The 26293-nt window shown below is 42.2% G+C and overlaps 1 protein-coding gene across 1 annotated transcript in view; it reads right to left on the reverse strand.

Moving 5' to 3' along the window:
* Positions 1-1804: 1804 nt before the first annotated feature.
* ADAM9 (ADAM metallopeptidase domain 9) overlaps positions 1805-26293 on the reverse strand; it is a 29283-nt gene continuing 4794 nt past the window's right edge. The window contains exons 2-22 of the mRNA XM_089538683.1: positions 23046-23137; positions 21219-21283; positions 19354-19432; positions 15840-15916; positions 15041-15227; positions 13814-13879; positions 12924-12995; positions 11749-11918; positions 10958-11039; positions 10003-10136; positions 9158-9329; positions 8613-8705; positions 7706-7901; positions 7196-7301; positions 6281-6464; positions 5859-5939; positions 5363-5468; positions 4084-4222; positions 3478-3574; positions 2675-2814; positions 1805-2209 (exon numbers count right to left, since the gene is read on the reverse strand). Of these exons, the coding sequence (XP_089394809.1) occupies positions 2128-2209; positions 2675-2814; positions 3478-3574; positions 4084-4222; positions 5363-5468; positions 5859-5939; positions 6281-6464; positions 7196-7301; positions 7706-7901; positions 8613-8705; positions 9158-9329; positions 10003-10136; positions 10958-11039; positions 11749-11918; positions 12924-12995; positions 13814-13879; positions 15041-15227; positions 15840-15916; positions 19354-19432; positions 21219-21283; positions 23046-23137 (2420 nt within the window). The 3' untranslated portion in view covers positions 1805-2127. The remainder of the gene's footprint in view (positions 2210-2674; positions 2815-3477; positions 3575-4083; positions 4223-5362; positions 5469-5858; positions 5940-6280; positions 6465-7195; positions 7302-7705; positions 7902-8612; positions 8706-9157; positions 9330-10002; positions 10137-10957; positions 11040-11748; positions 11919-12923; positions 12996-13813; positions 13880-15040; positions 15228-15839; positions 15917-19353; positions 19433-21218; positions 21284-23045; positions 23138-26293) is intronic.

The following is a 26293-nucleotide window of genomic DNA, read 5'->3' on the forward strand; positions in this document are numbered from 1 at the left end:
TTCCATCATCTCTTTGCTCCTGACATTTTGATATATATATTTTCCCCTAGCAAATCCCAAAGAACTGAATATACTAGTGCCTTGTGAGCCAGTAGCAGCTCCACTGCTAGCCTAAGGTGACATTCTCGTACTTTTATGGGGAATCGTTGTTAGTTCTATTTGTTAACTAAAACACAGTTATGTTAAACCTAACATCCTTTTATAAACTACAGTTTAGTGTCAGCGCACTGTTAAAATTGCCTTTAAAATGTGTTAATATACCTACGGACGCACTCCCGCCTCGCACATTAAAACATAGGAACATGCTAACAAAATATTGCATCTCCTGAAATGTAGATTGCTTTTAGATAATAAGGTTTTTCTCCCTGCCTCATTTAGTACTTCTAGAGGGATCTGAATGATGTTGTCTTCTACTGTCTTTCCCTTTTCCCCTCCTAATCTTCTTTTCACTGCTAAGGAAGGAAAGATAAGTGGCACAATATCTTTTGACTGGTAGTGCTGGGTGCCATCCCTCTAGGAGTTGCCACAAAGCATGCCTGCAGTCCTAAACAGACTTACATAGACCAGTGGTTCTCAAACATTTTACCCTTGTGACCCTGTTTACATCTACAGTGGTCCCTCCACATTCGCTGGGGATAGGGGTGAAGGGCCTCAGTGAATGTGGAAAAAGCACACATTAATTAATAATCATTTTCTTATTACCTAAGAGAACACTTCTCCAGAAATCTCCAGTTCCTCCAGTGCAACTCCATGGTCAACATCTGCCAGAAGTTGACCATAGAATCAAACTGGAGGACCTACAAATGCCTAGAGAAGTGTTTTCTCTAGGAACGTCTAGGTTCTCCAGCCATAGTCAACTTCCAGTAGAATTGCACTGGAGGACTTAAAGGGTCCTAGAAAGAACATATTAAAACCGTCAAAGCTACAAATGTGGAGGGCCAGCTATACATCCGGACGTCACAGATAAAAATAAAATACTGTGTTAATGTACACACTTTCGTTCACACCTTCATATATATTCATATCTTTAACATTTTACAAGGAAATAGCTCTCTTCCTCCTCTCCCAGGCAAGGGCTCCAAGCGCCTTGAGCAACTCTTAAGCCTCCTAGGGTTCCTGCCCCACAGTTTGAGAACCACTGACCTAGACCCAAGTCCCAATGGGTTTGCTTCCAAGTAAACATATAAAGATTTGTACTTTCGTAAGTCTTCATACTGTGCCTTTTAACTGCACACATGCGACTGAGCTCCGACACAATTTCTCCTCCTGGGAATGCATCAACTTAAATGGAATCTTTATGCCATTATGAGTGAAGACTGCTTTAACATGTAAAAAAAGAGAACCCTCAGATTTAAGTGACTGAAAGGACAAAATGCAAGTTCGGCGGTCAGTTCTGACTCTCCTGCCACACCTCAGGCTACCTTTTTAGGCTTTAAAGTGCCACATGTTAACTTCTGCGTGCCCACTGTTTGCCTTACTAATTTTTTAAAAGTGCAAAATTGCTTCCAAGATTGGCAGTGGGTGAATAATTTAGTGGCATAAATGGGCATCAGTCAGTCAGAGCTAGCCATGCTAGACATCTCCATGTGGGTTGCAAACATGCAGGACTTTCTTCCAGTAAGATAGACTTGGCTTAACTGCTGCCAGGTCCCCTGATCAAGTTAACATTGCTATGCTTGACTTCACTCATCTGTATATTAAAAACAGTCAAAGGGGGGGGGGAGGGGAATAGGAAGGGAACCCATATAGTGATTTTTATTATTATTATTAAAAGGTGTCATTAAAAAAGGAGGGAAGACAGGGCTGTGTCCAGAGGACCACTATATTTTAGGCCGATCCACTTTTCCAGCAGCGCAGCCCAACCGCAGTTCGCACAGACAGTGTTCACAGGCTCGGTGGTTTCAGTTCCTGCAGCTTTGGTAGAGGTATTTGCTTGATAAGTTTACATTCCTTGGTTTTGCATTTTTTGTTTGTTTCACGTTTCATCTTGTTGTTTGTTTGCTTGTTTGTTTTTCCTTATCCAGTGCTGAAGGGAAAAGGAAAGGTTTCAAGGGCCACTTGAGGCAAGACCAACGCAGCTCTGTCCCAGCAAAGAGGGCAACTTGTGAAAGGTTTGAAAACGGGGCGTCATTTGGGAGGCAAAGGTGCCGGGCGAGAAGGAATTAAGGGTTCCTGAGTTTTCGTAGTCTTCGTCGCTGGGGGCGGAGGCCTGCAAAAAACGTGGAGAATCAAATGTCAGCCCATGGTTGATTATTTATATTATTTATTAACATTTTTATATTATATATTTATAGGCAATCCAATTCTTTATGTCTATAATGCTATTGGGAAGACCTCAGAGATATCTTTTAAGATGTTTCAATTTATGTTTTACCTCTCGGCTCACACAGATGGGTCATTCTCTGTCACAAAACATAATTGTAGATTTGCGGCTGGAGACCTGAAAGGATCCTAGATATTCTCATTTTCATACGAATGCCTCAAAAGTCATGGCTCAATGCCTTAAATACCTCAGGCGCACAAGAAAAGGGCCGTGGAGTTGGTTTTTAATCCAAGATATTTATGGGTTTTATGGCATGAAACCTATGCTTGTTCAAACCAGGGTAGAACAGTCTAAATTAAACTAAAGATCAGAACCCCAGTCTGCATCTTCCTCCACATTGCTATTACCTACCTTGATGGGATGAAATGCTGTTCCCTGGACGGCAGCACTGGTTTTGGAGAAGAAACAGGAGGTTTGTAGTGAAAAGGTTCGCCATAAGGTTGTTGATTAACTGTGTATGACGGCACAGGATACCGCTTGGATGGCATGTTCTGTGAGGAAACCAGGAACTAAATGTTATTATTATTAAAATCCAATTTCACAAAAGATGGGTGCATTACCCTTATGGGTTGATAGTATTCAGGAAAGTCCTTCGCCAAGACCCACTCATGTCCACCCGTGGCAGTTTCAGAACCCTTCGGTGAAAAGTAGGAATGCTCCAACGCACTGACAGTTTTGGTTGCCCTTTGTTGACACCTTTTCCAGTTTTATAATAATCTCTTTTCGGTGTGGTGACTCCCAAGTGTGGGAATCTATACACTGATTCATATAAGGACAGTATAGAATCACCGCTTTTATTTTCACCTCCTTTTCTAATCATGCAAATATATAAATGAAATTTGCCTTTGATCATACCACACACTGAGATGTTCTATCGTGCAGAAATCCCCCTCGAGGCAGGTGAAAAGAGACAAAAATATCTCCATCTCCAGAAGCCCCCGAGAAACCTGTACTACCCCTCACATATGACCATTTCCCCCTGCAGTCCCTCTCAAAATGGTGCTGCTTCCTGTAGCCATTTTGAGAGGGACTGCAAAGGAAAATGGAGATGTGAAGTCGAAGGCTTTCATGGCCGGCATCCATGGTTTTTTGTGGGTTTTTTGGATTATTTGGCCATGTTCTAGGAAGAAAATCTTGTAGCTGTTGTCTCCTACCATTTGAGATGCTGTATCCCTTGGAGGATATGGGGCACTCGGTGGGAACTCTGAGCCTACCGGTTCTTGTCTCCTGTTACGTGATCTGCTGAAACATCTAGACGGATAGAAAGATGATACCAAACCAACCTGTAAGTTCTTTTCAGAGTTGAAGTACCTAGATTAGAACATAGTATACCTCTTACAGCCAAAGCTGTTCATCATCTGCAGTGTTGTATGTGGCAGAATTTCCATGGAGTATCTGTTCTTTGTGAACCTATCCTTACATAGGTTTCTAGACATTGAGATTAGCGAGATAGTTTTGGAAATATTCAGTCTACATTGTTTCAGAAGGTTAAGAAAGTAGATTTTCCTATGTTCCTCCATGCATTTCAGTCCAGGACTAGGGAAACATTAACCTTTAAGAAGTTTTGGATTGGAACTCCCATGATTCCTTTTCATTGGTAATACTGGGTGAAATTTGAGGGGGGAGTCCAAAAGCATGGATTGCCAAAGTTAGCATTCTTGTTTTAGATATTCAGTCACACTTCTAGTGCTCAGCTCTCTTTGAGGATGTGGGAATCCTTTACATTCTGTATGGTACAACAGGTCTCATCTGATACTCACCCACAACAGCTTTCTACTAGCGGCCTGAAGGAATATGACAAACGATTTCTCATACAGTAACAGAAAACTGAAGTCAACAGTAGGGGAAGAATCAGAAAGAAGAATGCCAGCAGCCAGTTTCTTGTTGTGGTGTCTTCGTCTGGAGGGAAGAAAGGATGAAAAGGGAAAGAAAACTCTGGGTTGCATTTCTGGAGCACTTCCTTCTATGTGATTGACATTACAAACTTCCAACAGCCTCAGCTAGTATAGCCAAGGGGTCTTGGAGATGGGAGTCGGAGTCCATCAAGCCTGGTCCAATCTCTGGAAATGATGTGAGTCTCCCATGGATGATAAACCAAAGCCAAGCTCCTTTTCCTATGGCAAGTAAGACCATATCATCGCCAACCAGGACCTTAATCCTTAGGGACAGCTAGACTGTGCAACCTTTCCTAGCACTGTTGAGTATAGGAAGGCATAAAAACCTACATATGCCTTCCCAAGAATTGAGATCTGTTGGAAAAGTGTCTCCTCTGTGTCCCACCGGTGAGGAAAACACAGGGAGGACATGGGATGGGGTCTTCCTTGCTGTGGCACCTCCATTATGGAAAACCTCCCTATTGAAGGCCTGGTTGGCATCAACACTGGTGTCACTCCAGGACTAAGTCAAATCATGGCTTTTTATTAAAGCCTTTAGATGTGCTGTGGTTGGCATCACTCATACTCTATAAGGAGCGACTTAGGAAGCTGGATATGTTTAGCCTGGAGAAGGGAAGGTTGATATGATAGCCTTGTTTAAATATTTGAAGGGATGTCATATTGAGGAGGGAGCAAGCTTGTTTTCTGCTGCTTCAAAAAACAGGACACAATGGAGCAATGGATGCAAACGACAGGAAAAGAGATTCCACCCGAAACAATAGGAGGAAGTTCCTGACAGAGTTGTTTGAAGGTGAAAGACGCTCCCTAAAGAGTGATAGAGTCTCCTCCTTTGGAGGTTTTTAAACAGAGGCTGGATGGCCATCTGTTGGGGATGCTTTGATTGTGAATTCCTGCATGGCAGAATGGGGTTGGATTGGATGGCCCTTCTTGTGGTCTCTTCCAACTCTGTGATTCTATGAAATGGTTCTAATAGATTTTAAGAGACAAACGGTTCAATATATTTCTACCTTTTTAAATTATGATTATTCTTATCCATTGTACTAAATTGATTTTAGATTGTATACCACCCTGACATCTTTGGCTATTAAGGGGGGGAAAGTTATAAATAAATAAACCTACTACATTTTTTGCTTCCCATACTTACCATTGTATGGAGGGCCACTGTCCACGCTCCCACCATATCCTTTGGTATTGCAGAATGGAGGGGCCCAACCTGAGTTACAGTGGCAATTCTTATTGCTGTTGCACACCTATTTCAAAAGGATTTTAAAAAACAGAATGAATATTTAGGGACAAAGTGCAAATGTTTAAAGTGCAAAAGTATACTCAATTCATTCAGCAACATGGGGAAGAGAGGAAGGAGCAGAATCTTGCCCTTCCCAGTCAGTTCATTTGGCTCTTTTGTTTATTTTTCCTTTTCAGGCTTTCCTAAACTCAGTAGATAAATCCCTGGGTTTCTGTGCCCTTCCTCATTAATAACTTTCCCTTTACTCTTTTGACCACACTGTGATTTTGCAAAGCCACATGTGTCCCAGTTTTCATCTGCAAAATGCTGGAAATGCTGGAACAAAATAGCTATCACTAAACTAAAATTTAGTAAAGTTTCCCCTGGACATCATAGATAGTTTTGTTCCACTTACCCCTTGCCCATTGCATTGATTGTTTATGTCACAGTCATAACCCAGAACTGCCACATCGACACACTGGTAATGCTTGCATATCTGCATCAAAACAAAGCCATTAAATACACACATTAAATGATTAGTGTGGTCGAAAATAGCACATACCTCGAATGACGTATACATTTATAGCTAACAAATGTGCTGCATTATAGAAGAACTATTACATTATATAAAACTAGAACACATATTGATTAAATATTGCACAGCATTTATGAAACGGAATGATAAAACTAATAAAACACATAAAAAGTAGAGAGGAAATATATTACATTTTAAATCAAGGTTAAAATGTGTCCCCTAACTGCTTGGTGGAAGTGACCACAGTCAAAACCTTGCATCAATGTTAACCCAGGCCAGGTGAAGCGACTTTCCCAGTTTACCTTTCCAGGTGCACATTTGGTCCCTTCATTAACCATCCCTGGATCAGGGACATCGGACCCGAGCTGGAAATCCACACCCCAACAGGTACTGCCTTTGATCGGAGACTGAATGATGGCAGGCTCGATCCCAAAAACCGGAAGCGTTTTCACATTCTCACATTGCAGCTTCCCGCACATAGAGTTCCTGCAGGGTGACCGTTTTTTAAAATCAGTTGTAGTTACTGACCTTCTCTGGAGATCAACATTTTTTGGCTTGATTTTCTAAAAGAACTTAAAATGAAACTATATATCCTCTGGGCAGTAATCTCAGGCTCAGGGTAATCATAAGGACAAAGTAATGGGTAATCACATAACTGAGAGAAGATTTCTTGGCATTACGGGGAAAAGGATCACACAAGGGCTTGAACATCAATGGCCTTTTATCTATTGAATGAAAACTCTCAATAACTTTTGCTTGCGTCTGAAACTAGCACAGAAAAGCTTTCCAAATTGTTGGATCAGTGCACTCATTTTCCAACGACTCTTTGAATGCTACTTCGGGTGCATCTACACTGTAGAAACAATGCAGTTTGGCACCACTTTTAATTGCCATAAATCCAACCTACAGAATCCAGGGATTTGTAGTTTTGTGAGATACCAGGACCCTTTAGCAGAGAAGCTAAAGAACTTATAAAAGAACAAATCCCAGGATTCCATAGGATGGAGCTATGGCACCTGAAGTGGTGCCAAACTGCATTATTTCTACAGTGTAGATGCACCCTTACTCTACAGAAAGACAGAACAAAGTGGCTAAATAAAATATCCTTTGGCTAAAGAACACCAGTACCCCAATATAGTTTCTTCCTCTACTGCAATACATAGCTAGATAAGCCCTAGCTGCGCACTCCCAACATTTTCCTCTGTACAGCAACTTACATGCTTGAGCATTTCTTGTAGTCATAGTTGTGATAGCCGCAGTTTCCAAACCTGTCCCCTTTGGAATTCACTGCAGAAAAGCAAATCTCAGGAGCAGCTTTTGCCTCTGTAAAATACAGATTTGGAAAATCAGGTCAATGACAGCAGATGCGTTTTGCTCATTCCATGATCCAACGTCTTTCCTGTCAAATTACATCAATAAAAATAATACGATACATAAATAAAAGTAATAAAAAGAAATATAAACAACAGAATATTAATATTACTATTAATTCCTAGTAATAGCTAAGTCAGTGCCTGGATGTCTAAAAACACAGTTGTACTCGAAAGTGGAGTCTTTTATCTCAGAAATCCTATTGAAGATCTGGTGGATAAGCCAAAGATGGTTCTCAATTGCTTGAAAACGCTTTTTTAATTGCTCCTTGCAAAGAAACAGCCGAAAAGCTGAAACATCTGGGCAGTTTAGGCTTTGCCCAAACCAGGCTATCAGTAGAAAACTGTTCCTCTTACTTGGGCCAAAGATAGCCTGACACTGTGCCTCGTAGTACTGGCAGAACCCATTGTAGCAATAGGCTTCGCCCTTGTTGCAAGGGTGCCCATTCTGAACGGTGACGTCTTGCGGGCAGAAAGCTGAGGTTCCATTGCAGTACTCTGGGAGGTCACATTCGCTGGCCTTCTCACGGCATTCGGTGCCTTTGGTTAGGTACTGTAAAAGCAAGTGAGAATGAACCATGGTTAACCTTTGCATGCATACCAAAAAAAACAAAACCCAAAGATAAACTCAACATCCCAATAACTTTATCTCCAAGCAACGTAATACAGGTTGAGTCTCCCTTATCTGAAATGCTTGGGAGCAGAAGTGTTTGGAGTTTGGCTCTCCCCCCCCCCCCCCAGATTTTGGAATGGTTTGCATATACTTTACCCAGGACTTCCTCAACCCCCAAACTATTCCTCGATTTGGCCAAGTTGGATGTTCCACTAAATGTATCATTTTCTGCTGTGTCTTTTGCGTTCTTTTCTTAAATGATTAAGAGCAGGGATGGAGGAGATCACTTTTCACATGTGGGGAAAATCTCTCACATACACACACAATACCCCCAAACTTGATATCTATCCCAAAAAAGACCTTAATGCCAATTGGAAATTCCTTTCTGGTACGAATACCAGGTGCATTGGGGAGGGATTGTTGGGAGTTTGGCAGAGGAGGAGAAATTCAATTCATCCCTTAGCATTGGAGCTGGCAGCTTGGCAGAGAAAATGTCATGTATTCCAACTCCCTTTACTCTGAGATAAGTGTATTGTAGATTAAGAGTCCTTTACTCTAACCAAGGCTAAAATGATCCATGATAATGTCCCTGCATTCTTCCTTTTTTTACACTAAACTGTGACTCTGGGAGGAAGATGGAGAAGGTCTTACATGACAATTGCGACAGCAGTCTCCATAACCGCAATCAGCCCCTGAACGCAGTTTACACGTTCCAGCTTCACAGCAAGGATCCGTTTTACATTCCTGGAAAGATAGGAGAGAGAAAAGAAATGTTGCACTCCAGGAACAATGAGGTCTGTAAAATTATCCGCCGGGAAATCAGGCAGCCATAAAGCATTTGCAACATTCAGGTACAGTGGATTCTTTCCCACAGCTGCCTTTGGCTTAACACACTTCTATTGTCTTGAGAGTTTGGCTAGAGAAAAACTGGGGAAGAGGGGCAAAAGTAAAAGCCGCTTTCAATATTTGCTTTGTTGATTTTTATTAGTTCTGGGGGTTTGCTGTATAAATCCGAGCCTGTTCAACCTAGATCTTTATTTGGTTCCCAAGTTATCTGTCTAGGGTCCTGATTTTCTGCCACACACTAGCATGGGGAAGGACATCTTTAAATTTGGTTCTTCTCTTCACCCTTCTCAACAACAGAGAGCATGGCCCACAGTTGTCCACCCCTGTTGTATGCCACAGTACTTACTAACCTCCGGGGACCCACAATCGCACTCTTCTCCGGCATCCACCAGTTTGTTGCCGCAGTAGGGGACACTGTAGGTTTCCTCAGGCCTGGGAATATTGAGAAGGCAACTTCCACCTTTGTTTAGTGTGAGCTTTTCGAAGTCTTCCTCGCTGCAGCTGCTGAAGTTTCTGGCTCCTCTGCAAACAGGGCATATTAAAAGAATCCATTAGGGACACTCAAATTCCAGGGCAGAGTTTTTGCAACTCTGTGGAGTCCTTACCTCCCATAAACATCCCCCAGTTCTCAAAATAGCAATAAGTGACAGTCAAAATCCCTAACTTGCAAGGAGGTATCTAGTAATAAGTTTGGGTTCTGCTGAAATACCAAAGGAAAGTACTGATTTCAGTTTATCTATTCATTTCGCTTCTCTGTAATATAAGTGTATTGTTCACGTTAATAAATTGCATGATGTGAACATTTCTGATTTTGTGAAGAGTGTGTATGTGTGTGTATTGTATGCCTTCAAGTCACTTCTGACCTATGGCAACCCAAAGGCAAGCCTATCATAGGTTTTATTGGCAAGATTTGTTCAAGGGAAGTTTGCCATTGCCTTCCCCTGAGGCTGAGAGAGTGTGACTTGCCCAGGGCCACCCAGTGGGTTTCATGACTGAGCTGGAAATCGAACCCTGGTCCAGCATTTGCTTTCCTCCTCTTCAAAAGCACTCCATGGTGGGTCTTCTTGTTAACCCCAGCATTCCTCACCAGTGGCTATACTGGAGAAGGCTGATGGGAGCTGCAGTCCAGCAACCTCAGGAGAGCCATGCTCTGCCCACTTTGATCCTACTCAGATGTAATATAAGCTTTACTTACGATGCTTTAGACTTCATAATGCAATTGTCCGTTGGGCAATGACAGTTTCTTTCGTCGTCGTGATTCATTCCCAGGTTGTGTCCAAGTTCATGAGCAACAATGGAGGCAAACATCTGAACACTGGTTTGTCCAAACTGCAAAATGAAGTGAAAGCAAAAGAGTGAAAGGTAGCAAACACTGGCCTTCCTGATGTTTTGGACTACAATTCCGATACCACTGGGGGAGAAACAGACTACAAGGCACAGCATGAGACAGCATTTAATCCATCCTCCTTCACCATCTAGTGAGACCCACATCCCTGAAAGTAACATACAAATTACAATTGCTGAGAAAGAAGTGAAGACATACCTCCTTAAGTTACAATTACAATGCTGTTATACCATTGTCAATGAAGAAAGGAATTAGTTACAACTAACTAATTATTTTGCATAGTTCTGGTCAAGCTCAGCCTTCTCAGGCTGCATCTACACTGCAGAACTAATGTACTTTGACGCCACTTTAACTGCCATGGGCTCAATGCACTGGAATGCTGGGATCTGCATTTTGGTGAGATATTTTGCCTTCTCGGTCTGAGAACTCTGGTGCTACAACAAACTACAAATCCCAGGATTTCATAGGATGGAGTTATGACAGTTAAAGCAACATCAAACTGGATTAAATTTGCAGCATGGGCGCAGAATTAGGACAGGCATTTTAAAAAGCCTATCGTTTCTTTGAGCAATTGGAGAGAAGGCTGGGAAGGAGAGCAAGCATGCAAGAAAGAGGGCAAGAAAGCAAGGGGGGAAAGCAGATACCTATATATTATTATTTCAGAAACGCATGTAATACTCGCATGCATGCCACATAAAAGACACCTCTGGATCACAACCAACCTAGCCCAGTTTTTCAAAGTACCAACATGGAAGGTTATAATGCCAAACTGAGCTCAACGGCAGAGCAGTCCCTGATATCTTACCACGTTGATCCCTCCAGCATTGCTCTTGGAACATATTGTTCCCACGTAGGCCATTCCTGCTACATCGCCAAACCCTTTTGTCCTAAATTAAATAAGGACAAGGAAAAAAACCCAATTACGGAGGCCTAATTAGTTGTAAGCAAACGATGATGACCTTTCCTTTTAAATTACAAAGATTATGGCAAGTAAGCAGAGGTAGTTAACATCCCTTCTGGTGTTTGGATACTGGCTAAAAGTAGAATTAGGTTCTTGCTGTGAAGAGACAGGTTTTCCCTTCCTTTTAAAAATGGAAATACTAAATAGGAAATCCCCAGAAATGAAGTGCAAATAGACAAGTTTTTAAGAAGCCACAAAGACTGCATCCTGCATCCACACAGCAGAAATAATCCAGGTTGACACCACTTTAACAGACCTGGCTCACTACTATGGCATTCTGGGATTTGTAGCTTGTTGGGGCAGTAGAGCTCTCTGACAGAGAAAGCTAAATAAATCACAGAACTACAGAATTCCATACCATTGAGCCAGAGCAGTTAAAAGTGGTGCAAAACTGGATTGTTTCTGCTGTGCAGATGGAGCCAAAGTGAGTTCTAAAATAGTGTCTAAACGTAACAGAGACAATACATTTATACGTTATTTTGAGCAGGGCCAAATCTCTAAAACAAATCTGCTGTTTTAAACACATAACACTAAATGTGTGCCGTAACCTCAGGGACTCATCAGCTAAACCAGTACATTTAAAATACAAATTTAAAATATGTAAATATCTGTAAATATATATATACATATCTTACAGTATAAGCTGTGCGCTGTCATGCCTCCTGCGCGGAACAAGTTCCCGCTCTCGCCACTGGACAAAGTTCGCAAGGACATCCGCTGCGCCACCTTCGAGGCTGATCTTGTTTTCGAAAGTCCAGATCTCCAAGCCAACCAACACAATGCGGATGTTCAGCGTAGAGTACATCTGGAAAGGCAGAGAGGAGTCAGGACAGGCTGCAAAAATGGTTGTGAAATACCGATCAAGGGAGGTAGGAAATGGCTCAGTCATTCACTTTCTGGTTCACTTGGAGTAAGGGCAGAATGGAAAAGGGTAACCCAGTGTAAACGCTCACAATTGATCTCATGGCTGAACATTTCATAAGTATAAATAAAATAATGGTTGGATGGCCATCTGTCAGGGTTACTTTGTGTATTCCTGCATGCCAAGAGGTTGGGCATGATGCCCTTGAGGTCTCTTCCAACTCTATGACTCTACGATTCCAATATTTACTTAGTTATTCTGTCTTGTGTGTGTGCGTACATTTAAAATCTCCTCCACTGCTGATGATCATTCACTGGGACACAAAAGGGGAAAGGAGACTGGATGGGGAAAGGATCCCATAAAAATGGGTCCAATAGATCGACAGGCAAACAATAAATGGCTATTATGAAGTCAAAGGCTTTCATGGCCAGCATCCATAGCTTTTTGTGGGTTTTTCGGGCTATGTGGCCATGTTCTAGAAGAGTTTATTCCTGACGTTTTGCCAGCATCTGTGGCTGACATCTTCAGGGAATGGTTTTGGTTGATTGGTTGATGCATGCTGAGAAAGGGGAAAGCGGGGCAGACATGGCAATGTGGCTGAAAATAATGCAAAGGGATGGAGATGTGGACCACATCCTTGCATGGAAGTGAGGTTGTGAGTTGGAAATATGTGACCAGTTATGCTGATGTTAACCTTGATGTATTTGTGTGTGTAGTGTTAACAGTGTCAGTGCAAAGTTGTTGCAAGGTCACTACAAACCAGGAAAATGCAAGGCGAGGTTGGATTTTTTTTCTTTTATCGGTGTGGACAAGCCCCTGGCGAGCCCCTCCACGTGAAGGTGGTAAAGTAATGTGCTGTGATTTATTATAGTACAGAATACACACCATCTTGAATAAACAGAGTTGTTAGACATAAACGCCTGCTCTTTTTATCCTCCTTGCACATACCATATCCAGGAAGTTGGCCAAATGCACCATCTCCTCCGTCACAGCCGTTTTATTCTGTCCTAGTAGCATGTACTGCAAGAAAAGGAACATTTTAGAGATGTTGCCACCGATCGCAGAGCGCTGTGACTGAAAGCAGATTAAAACCAACAGGACTGATGACCCAGACTGGTTATCTGTTGGCATTGCCACCCGCAATGTTTGGATGAGGATGAGAGTGTTTATATAGGGATGAAAAGGTCAGCAAGGCAAAGAAAACAGATGATAGATGGGCAGAAGGAGGTATGCCTTTTCCACAGTGGGGTTCCAGTCCAACTCCAGCACAAAGTCTGGAGTTCATATTCATCAATAACTGGTGAACTGGACATAACCCATCAGTGTGACAAATTAGATCACCGCTTCCCAGGTTATCTGGTGTGTGGGACTAGCAACTATTATTTTCCATTGTGTCAAGGACTGGCACTAAATTTGTTCCCACTGGGTACAATTGTTTCTTTCTTTCCAGGGGTCCATCTCTACTGTAGAAGTAGTGCAACTTGACACAATTTTAACTGCTATGGCTCCATCCTACAGAATCCTGGGATTTGTGAGGCATCAGCCTTCTTTGGAAGGGAAAGCTAAAGACCTTGTAAAACTGCAAACCCCAGGAGTCCATAATATGGAGCGATAGCACTCAAAGTGGTCTCAAACTGCATTACTTCTACAGTGTGGATGCACCCCTGGACACTTGACTGGTTGCCAATATGGAGCCCACTACTTTCAATAGGACTGTTCTAGACCATACTTTCCAAGGTGGTTTCTGCTGTATTTTTTAAACTAAAACCTTAGTCTGGCTGGGGATTTCTATAGAGGAGCAGGTTGGGGGGAAATGTCCAACAATCCAGTAATCCTACCCTTTCTTTATCCACAACTATGAAGAGCTCCACGTATCTTGTCTGTAGAAGGATGCCTCTTTTTTTCTGCAAGGAAGGCCAGCAAGAAAAGTTACAACAAAATAAATCTCCTCCTCCAATTCCTAAATTCAAAACAGGGTGATGTCATTCCAATCTGCATTCCTATTGTCTACTCATGCTGAATTTTACTATTGGGATACACACCCAAAAAGGAGAGGGAACATTTCTAACTAAAGCCAAGTTCTTTTTTCTTCTTCTTGCATGCAAGATCAAAATTTTGGCCACGACACTCTCAAGTCGGACCAAACATAACAAGAACCCAAAGTAAGAGCAGAAGTGAACAAGATAAAAAACGTTAAGGATCATCCTTTTCATTTATGTCCTTTATTCAAGATATTTACAACCCCACTTTTCAAGTTTATACACAGTTCCCAAGACAGCATTAAGCAAGTAGTGTCTAGTTTTGACATTTTGCAGCCCTGCTTGCCAAAACTGCCGCTAGTATTTTAGCATCAACATTAAATAAAAAGCTGGAATTGTGGTTTTCAGCCTAAGTACGATCTTCAACTGATTTAGGGAAAACGGTGTTGAAAGCTTTGTAGAAGGAGGCTGGAAATTAAACTGACTTTAAAAAAGCAAAAGCAAAAAAAGAGACAGACCAAAAAACCTATTAAATTCTATTTTGGCTTTTGGAGCCAGTCCCCAAAAGCCTCCTAACCCTCCAATTCTTTTTTAAAATGGCATTATTTGGGGGCATTTTTTGTCCTGAAACAACTCAGAAAGCTCACCAAACATGTGAAAACACATGAAAATGCCCCCAAACCAACAGGTACTACCCCAAATTGTGGTAGATGCCCTCTCTTTGATCTGCACTGTAGAAATAATGCAGTTTGACCCCACTTTAACTGCCATGGTTCCATCCTGCTGAACCCTGGGATTTATAGTTTGGCAAGGCACCAACACTCTTTGGTGGAGAAGGCCAAAGACCTTGTCAAACTGCAAATCCTGGGATAGCCCTAGGCTAGAGCTTCAGCACTTAACGGGTGGTATCAAAGTGCATTATTTCAACAACGTAGACGCACCCACACTTGGCATGAAGCACTGACTGGTTGCTCCAAGTGGGCAGCAACTGGGAGGGAGGGGAATGGAACGAAGCAGCTGGAACCCAGAATACTTTGTAAACGTTTTGTAAAACCCTAACCCTGAATTGCAAAAGGGCGTACTCACTCTCACTAGCTGATCCACCCCATCGATGGGATGAGGATGGCAAGATGAGCCCTGGCATTTTATATCCGAGCCAGCAACTGGACAGGACCGGAGAGCTCTTTTCACTCTATCCATTCGGTAGACAACGTGGTTATGAACATCAAGGGGCTCAACTACGTATGTGATGTTCTCAATTTGTATCAGACCCCTACCAAAGACATCAAAATCATTAAAATCATATTTTAAATCATGATTTAGTCATTACATTGTATTGGTAATGGTATATTGTTTTATTGAGTGCATTTTGTATGACACTGTAGTTTTAATCTTGTAATTGTTGTTTTTATTGTTGCAAATGGACTAGGATTCTGGAGACCAGGGTTCAAATCCCGGCTTAGCCAATGGGTGACCTTGGCCAAGGCACATATTCTCAGCCTCAGAGGATGGCAATGGCAAACCTCCTCTGAACAAATTGTGCCAAGAAAGCCGCGTGATAGGTCCGCCTTAGGGTTGCCATAAGTTGGAAACAACTTAATGGCATACAACAACAATTGTGTGGTGTGGAAGGGGCCTCTAGTAGAAACACAAAGCAGATCTTGAACTCTGCCCACTCCAAACAGCAAAGAGAAAAGGGAAGGAAAAGGCACCCTTGTTGCCCCACATCAATCCATCCCTTGCCAGTATTTTCAGGTCAAACAGCAACTAGTTTAGAAAAAGAGGTTGCCATGTAGGGCAGGCCGTTATGGGGCAAAGGGGGACATTTTTACTCCTTCCTCTTCCCCCCCCCCCCACAAAGAAAAGACATTAACATATTCATTACCTGAGTCCAAAGCAAATACTGATACCAACCAAGGAGTTTACTATTCCGTCTATGTTTCCATGATAGTGGCAACGTTCCTACAATGAGGGGAAAGCAGGGGGGGGGGAGTATTGAATAGGATTGAAACACTTCTTTTGCTAAAGATCAGGGCATCAATATCACTCAGACCTCCCAAATTAAGATCCAAGATGGCATGTTTGCAGCACAGTCCTAAACAAGATTACTCAGGTACGGGCACCAGATGCCAGTCTTAATTCAAGTGACTGCAACTTTCTCCAAGGATACGCTTCATGCATTTGACTTCTTCGTAACTAAGCTGTGTCCAAGGCAGTGTCAAATGCGCTCCTAAGGCTGCTGCCACGCTGCAGAATGAATGCAGTTTGACACCGCTTTCGCCATCATGGCTCCATCCTATGGAATCCTGGGATTTGTAGTTTGTTGTGACTGCTTTGTCACGACTCCATCTTGTGGAATCCTAGGATTAGTAGGTTTTGTGGCATCAGGGCTCTCTGATAGAGAAGGCTAAATACCTCACAAATCTACAAATCCCAGCATTCCTTAGCATTGAGCCATGGCTGTTGAAGTGGTGTCAAATGAGATTAATTCTGCAGTGTAGATGCAGGCTAAGATCTCTCTCTCTCTCTCTGTTGTTTTTGTTATATACATATATATACATATATTAATTATTCTTTCTATGATATTTATAAAAGCTAGTAAACGGGAGAGGACATTAAATAAGAATTGGGTGCATAACACTGATGACACAGGATTTTCATTTGCAGTCTAGATTTCGAAACAAACAATCTCACCTTGCAGATGCCAACGAAACATTATGAGAATCCATACAGTGTTCTAGGCAAAAAATGAACATACCCAATATCCAGCTTTTCGTGCAAGTCCACATGAAGTATTTGCTCACCAAAAGTATGATTTGACTGTCCGACAGATATCCCATTAAATACAATGGAGAGTAAAATGGTGACCCTTATATAAAACGCCAAAATCAAGGTTTGCTTTTCGGAATGTATATATTTTTGGATACCTTCAAGCTGTGGAGGCATGACTCCATGGATAAAGAATTTGTGGATACGGAGGGTCAAGTGCACATACCGTTCTGCTTAGTTGCCTGGAGGAGATTCCTACTCACTATAGGTAAGTGGGATATTTTAAGTCTATTTAATCCCCTTTGGTCACTATTCAAATGAAGGAGAAGGGGATTTTTTAATGAACCGAAATTCCAGAACTGCCGGCTCTAGATAACCCTGAAAATTAGTTTTTCTCTGAGCAAGATGCTCCTCTCCCTGGGCCAGCTGCCAAAGAGGTTTGCCTCCGTGGAGCCACTTTCAGAGCTAATTTCCAATAAGGCATGCATGCAGAAGTAGCTAGCTTTAGGTACACAGAGGAACAAAGACAAAGAAGTAGGGCAGTTCCTAGATTCCTGCCAGCCCTTGAAATATCGGTGCGCATGACCCCTTTATTAATCTGTGGAGCATTCATTCCCACAAGAAGCGCTGATAACTAGGATTTTAAATAATATTACACAGGGATTATGCCGCTTCCAGAACCCTGGAATCCTGTAGTGGTTTGCGCATTGGACTATGACTCTGGAGACCAGGGTTCGAATCCCTGATTGGTCTTAGAAAGCTACTGAGTGACCTGGGCAGAGTCACATTCTCTCAGCTTCAGAGGAAAACAAAGGCAAAAAAGCCCCCTCTCTTGTGACAAATCTTGCCAAGAAAACCCGTGAAAGGTTTCCCTTAGGGTCACCATAAGTAGGAACTGGAAATAATAATAATAATAATAATAATTATTATTATTATTATTATTATTACTAAAGTGGACAGAAATTGAAGATTAAGCAGATTGACTATTAAATAAATAGGGAATTACAAATCACCGAAGGTACTTCGGACAACCAAAGGAAGTAACGAATGTCTAGTTAGAAGCAAAACGAAAGAACATGTGTAAGAATGGCAAAATGGGAGGGGAGGAGTAATATTGTTATATTTTAATAATGCATGATTTTATGTAAATATCCAAATAACTGAAATAAATAATGTATTTTTAAAAACACATCAATTTAAAAGGGCACACATACAATTTAAAAGGACAGGATATGCGCATATTAATCCACGTTTAAGATGCATCATTTAAAATTCACAATTTAAGAATCATCTGGGTAAGCCTGACGGAAGAGACTGGCCTTTAATGCTGTTTTGAATTCGGACAGCCTATTCAGCTGTTGAATTCAAATCCAGCAGGTCATTCTGCTATCTGGTGATGGGGGCCAACTAGAACCATTAACATTAGAAGAGACGGAGGTACAACTTTAGTGGTCGACTTATGAGCTTATGGAAGCATCGCTTTGGCCACCATGATGCAAAATGAGAAGCCATTAACTTTAGAGGAGAAGGAGCTATGACTTTGGCGGTGGCCTACTTATGAGTTTTTGGAAGTGACAGGTTGGCCACCATGAAATGCAGGATGCTGGCCTTTGGGTTAGTTCCGGCAAGGCTCTCCTTCTGTCACCGCACACAACTCTTAGCAAAAGATCTCCCACAAAGCAACCATCTGACGGAAAGGGCAAAGCCTTTGGCACTGCGGAAGAATAAGTGTCGATGAGCTCATTTGGCAACGGAGGCACGGCGTCCACTAATTCCAAATAAAGAAGCAATGAAAGCTGACTTCTGTCTTCATGACCAGTGTTAACACTGCTGGGAGAATTGCAGCTTCAAAACACTGCAGTCGATATGGGACTGTAGGAATTGCACACCAAAAAGAAAAAGTAACTATGGCCTGATACAGACAGGCCAAAATAAAGCTGCTTCAAGTCAGTTTGGAGGTATGTTGTTTAAATGATACATGCGCCCTAGGAGTCCAGAAGCCACACCAAAGCCACACTCCAGTCCTCAGGTGCAACTTCCAGACTCTTAGGATGCATGCATCATTGAAACACCATACCTCCAAAGTGACCTGATGCAGCTTTATTTTGGCCTGTCTGTATAGGGCCTAAAGTATCCCAAGCTGCAGAGATAAAGCATGCAGAATTCAGAGAATCACAAGCTCCTGGGCATAAGTCTCTGGGAAAAGAAAAAAGAGTGTAAAACACTCAGGGTTGCAGCTGGAAATGGGGGCAAAATAACTGCCCGCCAAAAAGAATTGTGTCCTCTCCATGAAACTGTCATTCAGTCCCCAGTTATCTACAGTACAGATGGAGTATCTCTTATCCGAAATGCTTAGGGCCAGAAGCCTTTTGGATTTTGGAATATTTGCATATACATTGGGAGATACCTTGAAGATTGAGACCCAAGTCTAGACGTGAATTTCATTTATGATATATACACTGAACCATGTATGATATGTACACTGAACCATCTGAAAGCAAAGGTGTCACCATCCATGTGGACAAATGTTGGATTTTGGAAATCAGCCACATCTGCTTTGACCCTTGAAAACTCCTCTGAGACAGGGAAAAAGGCAGAATATCATGAATATCATCATAAATAAATCTTACCAGAAGTGTTGGGCTTTCGATGGCGAGCCTTCCACCACTCCCATAGGTATACAGTTTAAAGTCTTTGGGCACCAATTCTCTGAAAGGATTGTAGGAAACGGGGAGGGGGGGATATTAGAAAACGCTTTTATAAAGGAAACCATATCCAGGGGTTGCCATGTTGGCCATGTAGCAAAGTAAAATAGCATCCCAAATCCACAAAACAGCACTACCTTTTATTGGCTAACCAAAATGCAAAATACAGGCTTAGGACTAACATCGTCATAATGTTTTCCCCTTCCGTACGATTTTTAACATCTTTGCCTGATGAAGAAGCCAGTGGAGCTTTGGAAGCTTGCAAGATGTATTTTGTGCATTTTGGTTGACACAATAAAGGTATCGCTGTTTTGTGGATTTTATAATGGAGTAACTAAAACCAGAACAGGCCCAAAGAAATAGAAAGCACAAACAGAGAAGTGAGCTGCAAAATATGGAAGGAGGAGAAAGGGAGCAAGACTTGTAATGCTGTGTTTATTATTGTAATCCTGCCTTGATCCACATGGAGAGGCGGGAAATTATTATTATTATTATTATTATTATTATTATTATTATTATTATTAAATCCTCAATATTAAAACCTACCTCCCCATCCCCTGGCTGCCCCATATATCAGATATAGGAATTTTTACAGCTGCGTTTCTACAGAAATGGCCCCAAAGAATAGGGAAAAAGCAATGCTTTGGGAACCGGTGGTAAGAGAACTGCATCAACAGATGTATCAAGGTGTTTGTCATTTGCAAACGTGCGCACGATTCCTTTGTTGTAACCTATTTGAACATCAGATGTTGTAACCTGTCTGAAAATCAGATTCGGAAATTCATTCCTTGTAAACTATCTAAAAACTGCATGCATAGGGGAGCAGATGATGAATATCCACATCCTCCTGGCAAAGTTGTTTCCTCCAGCCGCATTATTGCAACGGCCGAACCAAAAATGCTTTGCTGGTGTTTTCCAGGGAAGCGGAGAGGAAAAATCAAATCAAACCTCATTCGATTGTTTTCTTGGTTGGCTCTTGTGTAACCCATCCACTAAGCACTTCTAAGGTCACCAAACACACCAATTGCAGGGGAAGGAAGGGCCTGAACAGAGAGGCCAAAATAAAGCTGCTTCAGGTCACTTTGGAAGTATGCTATTTAAAGGATGCATGTGTCCTAAGAGTCCAGGAGCTGCACCAAAGTCATGCTCCAGTCCTAAGGACCAGAGCGCAGCTTTGGCACAATTTCTGGACTCCAGTTCTGGGCACCACAATTCAGAAAGGACATTGAGAAACTGGAGCGTGTCCAAAGGAGGGCGACAAAAATGGTGAAGGGTCTGGAAACCATGCCCTATGAGGAACGACTTAGGGAGCTGGGGATGTTTAGCCTGGAGAAAAGAAGGTTAAGAGGTGATATGATAGCCCTGTTTAAATATTTGAAAGGATGTCATATTGAGGAGGGAGCAAGCTTGTCTTCTGCTGCTCCAGAGAACAGGACCCGGAACAATGGATGCAAGCTACAGGAAAAGAGATTCCACCTGAACATTAGGAGGAACTTCCTGACAGTAAGGGCTGTTCGACAGTGGAATGCACTCCCTCGGAGGGTGATAGAGTCTCCTTCCTTGGAGGTCTTTAAACAGAGGCTGGATGGCCATCTGTCAGGGATGCTTTGATTTGGATTTCCTGCATGGCAGGGGGTTGGACTGGATGGCCCTAGTGGTCTCTTCCAACTCTACGATTCTATGATTCTATGATTCTTAAGATGCCTCCAAAGTGACCCGAAGCAACTTTAATTTGGCCTGTCTGTTTGGGCCCAAAGTTAGCAGAGCACCGCGAAGCACAAGCCACTTACTCGCTTCTAGTAAGTAAAAGCACATAGTCCTTTCCTTCTATAGTAATCTCGACTGAAATCTTGTCCTTAAAAGAAGAAGAGAGAAAAAATTATATAACACCAAACATCTCCAGTATCATCCACCAATGGTTCCCAAGTTTGCTCAGCTGCTTCCCTCCCATCATAGTAAATGTTAATCCAGGAGATATAATTTGGGATTTGAATTACTAGGCTCAAACGTATCTCTCCAGAAAGAGATGTATTTCAGATGTGGCGATCCAAAACAGGGCTTTTTCGACGGTGGCACCTGGAAAACTTGTCGGTCAGACAAGAAGACTTGTCGGACCTAGTCTCTTCTTGCCACCTGGCACCAATTTCCTTTGAGAGCTATTCTGGAAAATTGTAATTTCAGATTTATTTTGCCTTGCTGCATACTTGGGTTCTCCAAAACCTGTTATAGTGGTTTCAATGGTTGTGGGTATTTTATTATTATGAGCAATAACTACTTTGAAGAACCATTGTGGTGTAAGGGTTTGAGCGCCGAGTCTAAAGAGCAGGGTTCGAATCCCAGCTCGGCCATGAAAACCAATTGGGTGGCTTTGGACGAGTCACACTCTCTCAGCCTCTGAGGAAGGCAATGGCAAATCCCCTCTGAGGAAAGTTGCCAAGAAAACCCCACGATAGGTTCTCCTTCGGGTCGCCATAAGTCCTAAACAACTTGAAGGCATACAAGAACAACAACGACAACTATTCTGAAAGTGCTTTAAAGGGACACTCATGATGTCTGGGAAGTCTGAGAGTTATACTGCAGAAAACCCACATTCTCAAAGAGTGACTATAACACTTAGAAAAACCTAATCTGAAAAATGAACATACAATGGGGTTTTTTTGTGTGTAGAATAAGAGCCCTGCTTTGCCATTTGCCAAAAGACAGCCATCCTCTCAAGTCAAAAGAAGTTGTCCCTATTCCAAGGCTTAATTTATTATATTAATTAATTGACTAAAGCTTTCTGAAGGTATGGTTAAAGGAGAAAGGTGCTTCTGCAATATTACCCCCCTCCAGTCTCCAAATAAATTCACTTCTTCGCTTAGTAAAAGTAAAAATACAATGGTTGCTTTTTTTAAAATGCCAATAATCCTTGTTGTTGTTGTTGTTAACTGCCCTTGAGTCCACTTAGACACAAGGCACCTCCAAGGCTGCATCTGCACTGCAGAAATAATGCACTTTGAAACCAGTTTAACTGCCATGGCTCCATCCTATGGACTTCATAGCAAACAGCAACAACCTTGGAATGGGATAAATTGTTTTGACTTTACAAGATATACATATTTTTTTATGTAAATAGCAATGCCAGGCTCCTACTTCAGGCGAAGAGCCTACTATGATTTGTTTTAAGTCATTTCCCCCCTATATATCTCCTATATATTTACAGCCAGACCTTGAGGAAGATAAATTGTCAGACCAAAGCTCCAGAAATGCTCAGTACAAACTGTTGTTCTTGTTGTGTGCCTTCAATCAGTTCCAATTTATGGCGACCCTAAAGCAACCCTATCACAAGGTTATCTTAGCCAGGTTTGGTCCGAGGGATTTTTGCCAGGGCCTCCCTCTGAAGCTGAGAGAGTGTGACTTACCCAACCAGTGGCCGAGTGTGCATTCGAACCCTGATCTCCAGAGTCATAGTCCAATGCTCAAACCGCTTCCCCTTGTTGGCTCTAATACTGCATCGATAATTTCCTTGGATAACCCAGATTCCTTGACAGCTGCCCCCATTTTTCTTTTGTCCGTTGCTTCCCAATTACCAATAACATGGCAAAGGTTAACAGAGACATGAAGAACGTCTGAAATACCTTGGTCTCTCTGGACAGTGTGCGCCGCTCTCTTGTTATCCTCCTGGGGACAACAATTTCATAGGAAGACAAATCAGATAATGGCTGGAAACCTAGGAAGATAAAAGTAAAATATCAAAAGGATCAATGAGGTGATAAGGGCTAGACACCAGAGATCTTCTTCATTAGAAGCCCGAGCAAGAAAGGTGCAAAGCAGAAGCAATTTACAGAGTTAATGAGGTATTCAAATAAGCATTTTTGGTCTAATCTGCACTGTGGTTTGAATCCACTTTGACTGCCATGGAATATCAAGAATGGGTTTTCCAATATGATGTGCAAGTTATAAGGCTGTTAAAGGTCATATCCATCCTGTGGAAATGATGCAGTTCAATCCTGTGGGAGAGGCGGGATAAAAATGTATTATACATTTATTATTATTATTATTATTATTATTATTATTATACTGCTTTAACTGCCATGGTTCAACAGTATCAAATTCTGGGGTTTGTACTTTGGTGAGATACGTAGCCTCCTCTGTGAGACAGCTCTGGGGCCACAGCAAACTACAATTCCCAGAATGCCATAGCATGAGACATGGCATTATTTCTGCAGTAGATGCCACCTTAGGGCACCTAAAAAGCACTCCCTGCCTGTAGATGAAAAGAGTAATTTCTTTAAAGCTCTGGATCAACCAGGCCATGCTCTGGAACAGGTCCTGACTAGCAATGCAGCTGCAAGAATAGAAACACAAAAGAGACAGAGTCAGAGGAGTAGCCAAGGTGTGAAGTCTGTTGCAAGCACTTCCCTGGAAAGAATGGAGTCACACTGGTTGCCATGATAGGAGACTAACAATTAGGTTTGAATGCAACCGGTTTGGATAGCTCATGCCCATGGAATGCATCAGTTCATCAAACCCAGGAGTCGCTAGCTGGCCACAGCCTTGGAGGGAGGAGGATGAAGAAGAAGAGGAGGGACCAAGAACCCATTCTTGGAAGACCTCATTCTTCCATTTCCTGGAAGCTTTCTAAATCACACAACAAATTACTCAGTGCTTACTTGCAAAGCAAAGGAAACATCCGATACAAAGAAAGTGGAAGTATTATTCAATGCAACAAGCCACCAGAAAGGCCCAAATGGATGCTAAGAGATGCTTTCCTGGGCATACTTGATCTACATTTTAAGGAGGGGCCTGAGCGCACACACAAGACCAACATAGGATCTTGGCCGTAGGTGCCATTATAACTATAATTGCTTGGCATATGAAACACAGAGATGTCAAGGTACTCCGTCACGGAGACGGCAACCATTCAAAGGCGATAGTTTTAGGTGTGTTTTTCGGCCTCACACTCACAGGCTACTCTGTGTACTTGTTGCCACATGTGCAACAACCTTACACAGGCAACTCAGCAGGATACAAATTTTGAAAACTGCAAAGGAAGATGCTGGGCAAGAGCCTGTAATAGCAAACTAAGTAGTTCCCAAGCTGAGTTGGACTTCAACTCCCAGACAGCTTGGCCCAAGCAAGGAATTCTGGAAGTTGAAGTGAAAAATGTCTGGAAGAACAACGTTTAGGAATCACTGATATAATTCACGAAATGCTGGATCTCCCTGAACTTGTTGAGTGACAGACGTAAATGTTTCTGAGCCTCAGCAAAAAGTGAACGTCTTGCAAAAACCTGAAGAGATGGAGATTTAATAAAGGTTTGACACTATCAGGCCAGGATTTATTAGGCATTGGAAATGGCTCACTTACAAGAAGCAGCAATTATCGCTTTATTGGACGCCTATCGACGCTATGAAGCATTGTTTGGCCAGGTTTATTACAAGTTGGGCCTTAGCCGCACCCATAGCCATGGGATCGTGTCCCTTTTCTTTTCGGCTCTTGTGTGCATTTGTGGTCTGACTAGCAAAGAGAAACATCCATCTCTTGCACTGATGGAAATCTTGGCCTCTTGGTCTAATAACATCCATTCCCACCTTCACCACCGAATCCTCTCCTTCTTTCAACAAGTCAGCTGTTGGACAACCAGAGAATATAGTACTCCACATATCCAAAAACGGGAGCTAGAGGTGGTCAATTCTGTGTCGGTGGAGCAGTGAATCCATGCCAGGTTTTTGCATGATGTTTAAAGAAGCTGTCCAAGGTGCTCAGTTTCATCTTTTCCTATTAGTTTCAGGACCTTAAAGTCCTAATAAAAACCTGCAGCAGATCTGCTGTTTTAATGAAAACGAAAGCCACCAGCTGTTACTGGGAGATGGAAGCTGATGTTTCCAGCGACTGTATTGAGAAGATCTTCACGCAGGACCTCCAAGAGAAACAAAATACAGTACTCTCTTTGGTTTCCTCAGACACGGGAAAGGATCCGCTATTTTCTGGCCAGAAGATGTTGGGTATCTGCAGCCCAAAACACAATGTTTCCAAGCTCTGTGGCTCTCACTCCCGGCTTGCTCTTCCTTGCTCAAAACACGTCATTTCAAAGAAGCTCAAAGGTAGCAACGCTGAGCACTACTAATTTCTTGGAAAAGAAAGTTTAGATCACAGAGAACGCTGCCAAAACATTAAACAAGTCCCCTCTGATTTATTGACAGAAGGACATGTTGGATATGCTCTGTGCAAATGTTGCAAAATAACATTTGCTCACCAAGAACCCCAAATGAGCACCAGACAGGCTGATCCCAAAGCAGTTCCTTTCCATATCTTTTATCCCTTCCCACCTTCTAGTATACTGCCTTTCTCTTTCTTCCTTTAAACCTCTACTCAGGGTCCAAGAGTACACACAAATTTGGCTCACTCCCTACAGATAATAATTCCCCATAGAGAATAATCCAGCAATTTTACAGGGATTATGTGGGGTAAACCCTTCTACAGCAGCACTCAGCAAAAGGCCAGACTCTCAGACCCACCACTTTCTCAACAACAACAACAACAACAACAACAACAACATTATTATTTATGTCCTATCTATTTTGGATTCAAGGCAGCTCCTATATCGAAAAGATTACAGTTAAAAACATACAAGAAGCCACATTAAAATGGAGTCTGAACAAAACTACAAACCACAGGATCCCATAGCATTGAGCCATGGCAGTTAAAGCGGTGTCAAACTGCATTAGTGCTGCAGTGTGGCAGAAGCCAGAGTTACAACTATTGAGAAAACAGAGATAATCTGACCACAGATGATTCACGTAACTTCTGCGCAAGGACATATAGACTGATGGCACTGTCCAGCATTGCTACCAGGAGGATGGGACATTGCTTTCCCCTGAAA

The sequence above is a fragment of the Sceloporus occidentalis genome, unplaced genomic scaffold (assembly GCF_023333645.1).
Source record: "Sceloporus occidentalis isolate IW3139 unplaced genomic scaffold, rSceOcc1.0.p SCAF_9, whole genome shotgun sequence".
In the NCBI taxonomy this organism is placed as follows: domain Eukaryota; kingdom Metazoa; phylum Chordata; class Lepidosauria; order Squamata; family Phrynosomatidae; genus Sceloporus; species Sceloporus occidentalis.